Genomic DNA, 7,602 nt, shown 5'->3' on the forward strand with positions numbered 1-7,602 from the left:
AGTGATGCTATTCTGGGCTGTGCCTAGGTTGGGTTTGATTTCCTCCATCTATTTTCCACCCTGTACTGGAAAGCTTTTTGGAGGGAGGATTTAGAGCTCGTCTGGGTCCCTCCTGAGCGTGGCTCGGAGCCTGCTGAAGGCAGGTCCCTGGTTAGAGCTGCAGCTTTCGGTCTGTCGCTGCCTTGTGCTTCACTCCCGGGCTCAGTGCCGCCGTCCGAGGGAGCACGAAGCTCCCGAAAGCCTCAGCCTGGGGCTTCCTGCTGGTTCCACACTCAAAATGGAGCTGAAGGGCTGTTTTGGCATGTCAGAGGGGTGAGACGTGTCCCCTGTTTGAACAGAAAGAGACTCACACCATCAAAAAAGCTTCTTATTTTAAAGCTGCTTCTCAACAACCATCACTTCTATCCAGCCCAGGCTGAGCCTGTTGCTGGTGCAGATGATGCTCTCGAGGCGTTACACCGTATTTATGTCTGCCGAAGCAGAAACACCATTGTGGGCTGTAAAGCATCCTAGAGGCCAGAGCCAACTGTAAATCTGTCTGTCCAGGGAGCCTGTTTCGGGAAAGATGCTCGTTTGCGAGCGGAGAACTTCCTCATGCCGAAAGCCTGGCTGGAAGGGAGGTGGCTGAGGCAGCGGGTGAGGGTCTCTCAAGTGAGGTTTCCATTTTTGGCAGTTATTGGAGTGATTTCCTGCGCTGCCCGGGCTGAGGGGGCTGGGAATTCGAGTTAATCGTTGACCACGGGTGCAGTAGAGGCAGAAATGTCTTTGTCCAAGTGGAGCAGAAGTCTCATTTTTAGCAGATGCTGTAAACTTGCAGTAGAGGAAGAAAAATGTGATTCCAACCGTGACAGGGCAAAAACTGCTTTTTGTTCACCTGACTCGTCCTGTTTGTTTTTTATTTAGAAACGTCTAAAGGTCAATAAAGCTTCCACTCTGCCGATTCATCGTGACACCAGCCAGCGCTGGGAAAACACTGGATGAGCTTCCCAAACATCCCACTCTGGCAGTGGAGGGAGAGCCCTCACCCCCCATCCCTCTGCGCCCATTCCCAGACCTGAAATGAGACGGGATGGAACAAACCTTGGCCATGATGTGACCGATGGGTCGCCTCAGAGGCCGGCTGGGTTTTTCCCCCTTCACTGAGGGTTTTCTCACCCTGAATTACTCCTGGAAGTGCTGAAGCTGCCTCCAGCCACCAACTTCCCTAGAGACCAAGCCCTGAGAGCTGCTTGGAGCTTCACGTGGTGGCAGCAGATACGGGAAGCTGCGCTGCTCTTCCCGTCTTAGCCCTTGGCTGAAAAATGCACCGTGGGAGAGTGTTATCTACCTCGCTTGCAGTAGTTTGCAGGAAATAACCCCCTCCAACATCCGATTTGCTCAACCCAAGTAGTTCTGGGGAGCACAGGAGGTTCCGTAGCTCGTGGGGAGCACCCGGCCTTGCAGCGTGATGACGATGGGGTGCTGTAACCTCCCTCTGTCGGTCCCGAGGCTGATGTGTGCCCGCTCTCGGGGGCGGGGGTTTGGCTTTTATCAGAGGCTCTTGGTGCCTTTTCAGGAGCCGCTTACTCAATGGCCACCAAGAACTGCTCGACCTAAAATCTGAAGGGCAGCACTTCCCGTCGTGTCGCTTGCGATAACGGACGCTGCAAAAATAACTGAGGTTTCTGCAAGAGCCTGTGGGCGAGCAGCCGCGGGGAAGTTTTGTGCTTTTGTGGGGAATCGAATCAGAGCTCCCTCATCTGCTCTGCTCTCCCCCTGGGCTGGGGAAAGCTGCAGGGGGAGCAGAGTGGGGCCGAGTCCTCAGCCACGATCTCTTCAAGCAGTTTCATCGAGGAGCCACGAAGCTCCGGTTGCACGTGGCCGCTGTGGGCTCGTCCCGCAGCCCAGCGCGGTGCTGGGAGCTTCTCCAGGCCCTCTCCGAGCCCTCCTCGAGTTGGTTCAAGCTCAGCGCTGCAGCCGGCCTGCATTTCATGGGGAAGTGACTAATGTTCACGTTCCCCTTCTTGTTTCCTTTGCTGTTTAATCTCAGCATTTGCAACGTGGCTTTTTTCCCCGGCGCTGGCTCAGCTGGGATCCGCGGGTGGCTCTGGGGATGGCAGCGAGCACCTGCCACATCCCCCACCAAGCTCCCAGGCCATCACCTCTTGTCTGGAGATGGAGAGAAGGTGAAAAGATTATTTACATCTTTCCAGGCTCAGGTTTTCCTGGACTTTCTAGCAGCCTGTCCAGCCACTGGCACCCACGTGATGCTTTAATCCCCAAACCTCCCAGTTTCAGTCCCGCTCGCTGCGTGCAGAGGAGTGACAGCACCAGGGCATCAGCTCCTCCTCACCCTCAGCCCCTGGCTCATCCCCTCCGAGGTCTGGGAGTCCCCAGCCACCAGCAATCCTGTGGCCAAGCACGCCTGTGAATCTACATCCAGGCAGGTGAGAGCTGCGCCGCGGTTGTACCTTGCCGAGGGATGCGCGTCGGATGCGTTAACTGGAGAGGAACCTGCATCCCCCCTGGGAAATCAGAAAAATCGGCCCTTCTGATGCAAGAGGACCGGAGGAAACGTGGGATGCTGTTTACGCGCGGGGCCGAGGTCGTGCAATCGCGTCTTGCAGGCTGGTGAGGACACGCTGGGACGTTTCATAACAGGCCGCTCAGTGTCCCCAACTGCTGCTCTTAAAACCCAAGTTTTATGGCTGTTGCTGGACTGTAAATCTCCGACTTCCACGGCTGGCGCCTTTCGGGGGAAAAACATCCGGCTTCGGCAAACTTTGATGGTGTCTGAGCGCGAGCCACCGTGCGTCACTCGTGGATGGGGCTCGTACCACGCAACGCACCCACGGTTAGAAAATTCATTGCAAAAGCAGAACTTCAGGATTTAGGGGTTTGCTGGGTCTTGCTCAAGGGCCAGGCAGTGGGTCGAGGCCTCTTCCTGCGCCCGGACACGCTGCACAGCTCCGATTTGGCTTCGGACAAGCACGTTTGACACCTTGCAGGTGGTGGAGGGTGTTGGTGGCCGGGCTGGTTCCTGCTGGGGGCCCGGAGATGTTTGGGGCGGGGGTGCTGGTGTGACAGTTCTGCCTCGGGGTGTCTCCTGGAGGTTTGATGTCCTCCTGGGGTGATGCTCCCTCTTCCCTGGATTGCGGGGGGCTGAAGGGTTGCAGCCACCCCAAGCTGATAAAAATCCCCAGGAGAGGGGATCACAGCGGGGCTTGGTGATCCCCAGAACTCCCCGAGGATCCCACAGCTCTGGCTGGAACAAAATCACCCGCTGAGGAGCCAGTGCCTGGACCAGCTCCCTGCAGGAAGATGCTCCAAGGAGGCTCATCTGGGGCAGGGGGGGGCTCACCCCAGCTGCTGGGGGGACGGGTGACGTGCCACCTGTGACAGCAGCAGGACGGTGCCCAACTCCACATGGGATGAAGCACCTGAGATAAACCGGGCCCTGAGGTTTCCACGTGAGACACGCGTGGGGTTTCTTTCCAAGCTGGAGGCTCTAAAAGCAGCGTGAAACGGTGCGAGGTCTCTTGGTGGGCTCCTCCTGCCTCCTCCTCGTCCATCCCTCTGCAAGGACGGATCAGAGCAGGGCAGAGGAGCCGGACGCAGGGCGATCCCCTCCACGTGACGCTGCCTGTGCTGACAGACTTCTCCATTCACGTGTTTTAGGGTGAAACGTTTGGTCTCGGTTTTGCCTCAGGCAACCCCATGAGAAACTGGGTGAGAAAGGCAGGAGTAAGGCTGGTGCCGGGCTCCCGAGGAGGAGCAGAGGATAAACAGCCATAAATCACGGGATTACTCTGAGCACGTTCATCCTGTGGTGGGAGCACGGTTAAAGACCAGGCGCTTGTCTCAACGTCAGGACATTTGGGAACGGCCTCGCCTGCCCCGGCCAGTGCCGGAGTGGACCTATCCATTGCCTCACCCGACCCAGGATTTCTCATCCCTCTGCCCACATTTTTTTGGTCAAAGCATCCCTTAGGAGAAGACAAGAGGCGGGTGGTCCCACGCTGGTCTTGGTGGCTTGTTCCCACCGTGGGTTTTCTTGTCCCCGGTGCACGGGCAGCCCCGGGCTGGCACGGCACTTCCCACCGCACGTGGCCCTGCTGGATCCGTGCCACCCCGGCCTGCCCGGCGCCATCCCAACCACCTTCGGGCTGCCCAGGGATGATGTAACCCCGGCTGACATTACTTCAGGAGAGACTAAACCCAGGGCAGAGCCATCCCCCAGCCACACTGCCTGCACAGAGGAGCCGCTGCCACCAGCGGGGCTGCGGGTGGTTTGGTGGGACGAGGTCCAACGCTGATCCACTCCCTCCTCCGTGCACATGCCAGCGTGAGCCAGGCTGCCCGGCCGCCGCTTCCCGGCTCCGCTTCTGCTTCCGTGAGGGGTTTTAGGGAACGGGCTGAGTCCCTGGCTCAGCCCCATGCGATAACGGGGATCCATGTGCCAATGGGGACCGGCACGGGGTGAGGGACAGAGAAGGCAGCCAAGGATACAGGGATGGACAAGCCGTGACATCGCCTGCCCGCACATCGTCCTGTCTCCATCACCCCCTGCCACCAGCTCTGCCACCACCGAGGCCATTGGACATTGCCTGTGGCCACTTGCCCCTTGCCAAGGGGGCAGGGGAGGTGAGGAGGGTCCCCCGGGCCATGAGCCGGCACGGTGATCCCTGGGGGAAAACGGGAGGTGGAAGGGAAATGTTTGTGTCTGAGAAAAAGTATGACATGTTTTTCATCTCCACAGCTGCAACCCAGCTTGCAAATCACTGTTAGAGCTCCCGTATGAAATCCCAGGCGGGGAGGACTGATTCCTGCGGGGTGTTTACTCCGGCGTCACCCGCCAGCAGCCTGGGACTGGGAGGGGGGACGGAGGGCGGGCAAAGTTCGGCTCCTATAAAGTCAGGTCTGGTCCAATTCATTCATTCCCCTGGCAGCATCGCCGCCAGTGGCACGTCCAGCCTTTGCACGAGGGATTTCGCAAATAAATTCCACCCCCCCCACCCCGGGATCACCGGCTGCCTGCGCGATGCCGAGGGTGCTGTGGGATGACAGGGCCACCCTCACCTGCCTCCTGCTCCTGCTGCTGCTCGCCGGCGTGGAGCTGAGGCCCCCGCCGTGGGACGAGGACAAGCTCCAGCTGGAAGCCATCAAAAAGGGGATCCTGGAGCGGTTGGGGATGGCGGCTCCCCCCAGCACCCGGCACCGGCCGGACCAGGAGAGCATCCAGCGGGCGCAGCGGCTCTACCAGCAGAAAGTGGCCGAGCTGACGGGGAACCGGAGCCGGGAGGAGGAAGAGGAGGAAGAGGAGGAGGAGGAGGGAGCCATGCCCGGGACCAGGCGCCTGCATCGCCTGACCCCCACATGTAAGTGGCCGCTGCTCCACGCGCATCCCGGGACCCTCGTCCCCCCCGGGAACACACACACGTGTGTGTGTCCCAACGTGTCCCCGCTCGCGCATGACAACCCGGCGTGTGCCGGGACATGACCGGGCATGAATCCTGGTGGCCTCCCTCATCCTTATCCCGGCTGCTTCCCTTGCCCGGGCAGTGGGGAGGAGCCGCTGTTCGAGCTGTTTTGCTTAAAAACACAAAACGCAGGAAATTTGGGATGGAAGCTTTGATCGGCGGGTGGGTGCCCAAAGCAAGGTTTGAGATGTTTCAGGGGGGCGAGGGGCGGGGAAGAGGGGAGGTGACAGTCCTCGAGCCCCAGCTTGACCCCCAGTTTGGGGTTTTATCTGGATCCGGGGTAGTTTAGGGAAATGTCCAGCTCCTGCTGTCTCGGTGTGGGGGGTGTGGGGTGGGGGTCGCACCAACAGGTCCAGGGGGACCTGCTCCGGCCCCAGCTGCCACCCCTCAGCGAGACCCTCAGGGGGTCCCTGGGAGACGGTGGGTCCCGAGTGATCCGAGGATGAGGCTGGGGCTGAATCTCCCTCGGCCTCAGCATCCCTCAGGATTGGGGCGATTCCCCGGCGGCGGCGCTTTGGCTGCCCACAGGAGCCTTGGCTGGCAGGATGGATCAACTGTCCCCTCTGTCCCCACAGTGCTGCGCTGGCCAGACACCCCTCAGGGACACCAGGACCCCCCAGGAGACCGGGACCCCCCTGGAGACCAGGACCCCCGCGGTCCCTACCGCTACCATCTTCTCCTCTCCCGCACCGAGACTTTCCACCGGCAGCTCCAGGTGGTGCAGGCGGAGCTGAAGCTCTTCAAGCAGTCGCTGGCATCGCCTGGCATGTCCCCGTTCGATGCCTCAGTGCCCCCCTGGGTCAGCATCTACACGCTGCAGGGGGCTCACGGGACCCCCCAGCTCCTGCGTAGCCAAGAGCTGGACCGTGATGCCTCGAGCCTGGACCTCACAGCGGCCGTCCAGCCCTGGGCTACCGGTCCCGAGGACACGCTGCGCCTGGAGTTGGCCTTCACAGCCAACGTCTCAGCCTTGCTGGCCACCTCGGGGGGCGAGACGCTGGTGCTGGAAGTGGAAACTCATGAGACCACGGGCCGGGGGGCCAGGAGAGCGCGGGGGCTGGAGGAGGAGTGTGGGAAGAGCGATGGGAAATGTTGCCTCAAGTCGCTCAAGGTCTCCTTCCAGGACATCGGCTGGTCGGACTGGGTCATTGCCCCCAACAGCTACTACATGAGGTTCTGCGAAGGTTCCTGTCCCCACAACTACAAGCCGGCCAGCATGCACGCCCAGATCAAGGCCCGCATGCACTCCCTCTCCAAAGCCACCCCGCCGCCCTGCTGCGTCCCCGCCGGCTACGACCCCATGGTGCTGATGCACTACGACGACGAGGGCCAGCTGGTCTCCACCCTCTTCGAGGACATGCTGGTCACCAAGTGCCACTGTGCCTAATGGCATCGCTCCCAGCACCGACTGGGACCTGTCACCGCCCGCATGGGGCAGCGCCTGACCGCCTCCTGGCAGCTCCAGCACCCCAAAAAACTGACGCCGTGGCCCAAAATGCCTCCAACGCCGGCCCCAGCTCCGCTATCCGGCTCAGCCGCAGGGTCTCTGGTTGTGACCCCCCCTCCACAGGCCACAATAACTTATTCCTCCCTCTCTTCCCTTATTTAAACCCATATTTTATTTAGTAGGTGGATCCTTCCCACTCCAGAGAGCCCAAATGGGCTGGGGGGGGTCTGTCCTTGGGGTGGCCACATCCCTCCCCGTGTCTGAGCATCATCTCTGCTCAGAGAACTTATTTATACAACCCTTTTATTTATTGCTAATTTATTGCGTTTTATAGCAAAATATCTTTTTGGGAAAGGTTGGTGGGGTTTTCTTGTGTGTATTTGTATTTTATATATGTCTATAAAGCAGAAATAAAGTAATAATGTAAATGAATAAAGCGATGGGGACAGGGCTGCTGCCTGCTCCTCCTGCACAACTCCAGGGGTCTCTGACCGAAGCCCCGCAGCAGGTTGCCTATGGGGGGGGGCACTCCCCAGGGAGCCGATTTCATCCGGATTTGCTGGTAAATCCTTACAGCTGCCCAGGCCCAGGCTGGCCCCATCCCCACCCTGCCAGCGGGTGAGTAATGCCTGGGCGATGCTCCCAGGGACCTTTGAGTTGTTTGTGTCCTTGAGCTGGGTGCTGGGTGCAGCCTTG

The 7,602-nt window shown here is 59.8% G+C and overlaps 1 protein-coding gene across 1 annotated transcript; it reads left to right on the forward strand.

Moving 5' to 3' along the window:
* Positions 1 to 4,873: 4,873 nt before the first annotated feature.
* On the forward strand, positions 4,874 to 6,846 carry GDF15 (growth differentiation factor 15). Its single transcript, XM_026865072.1, has 2 exons — positions 4,874 to 5,357; positions 6,035 to 6,846. The coding sequence occupies exons 1-2, from the start codon at positions 5,021 to 5,023 to the stop codon at positions 6,844 to 6,846; spliced, it is 1,149 nt and encodes a 382-aa protein (XP_026720873.1). The 5' UTR covers positions 4,874 to 5,020.
* Positions 6,847 to 7,602: the final 756 nt, after the last annotated feature.

The sequence above is a fragment of the Athene cunicularia genome (genome assembly GCF_003259725.1).
Source record: "Athene cunicularia isolate RWA chromosome 28 unlocalized genomic scaffold, athCun1 chr28_part1, whole genome shotgun sequence".
In the NCBI taxonomy this organism is placed as follows: Eukaryota; Metazoa; Chordata; class Aves; order Strigiformes; family Strigidae; genus Athene; species Athene cunicularia.

Bases quoted from the DNA above. Each gene is read 5' to 3' on its own strand.
- GDF15 (XM_026865072.1), top strand. From the start codon at position 5,021: ATGCCGAGGGTGCTGTGGGATGACAGGGCCACCCTCACCTGCCTCCTG. The intron at 5,358-6,034 runs GTAAGTGGCCGC...CTGTCCCCACAG, and splicing joins GCATCGCCTGACCCCCACAT to TGCTGCGCTGGCCAGACACC.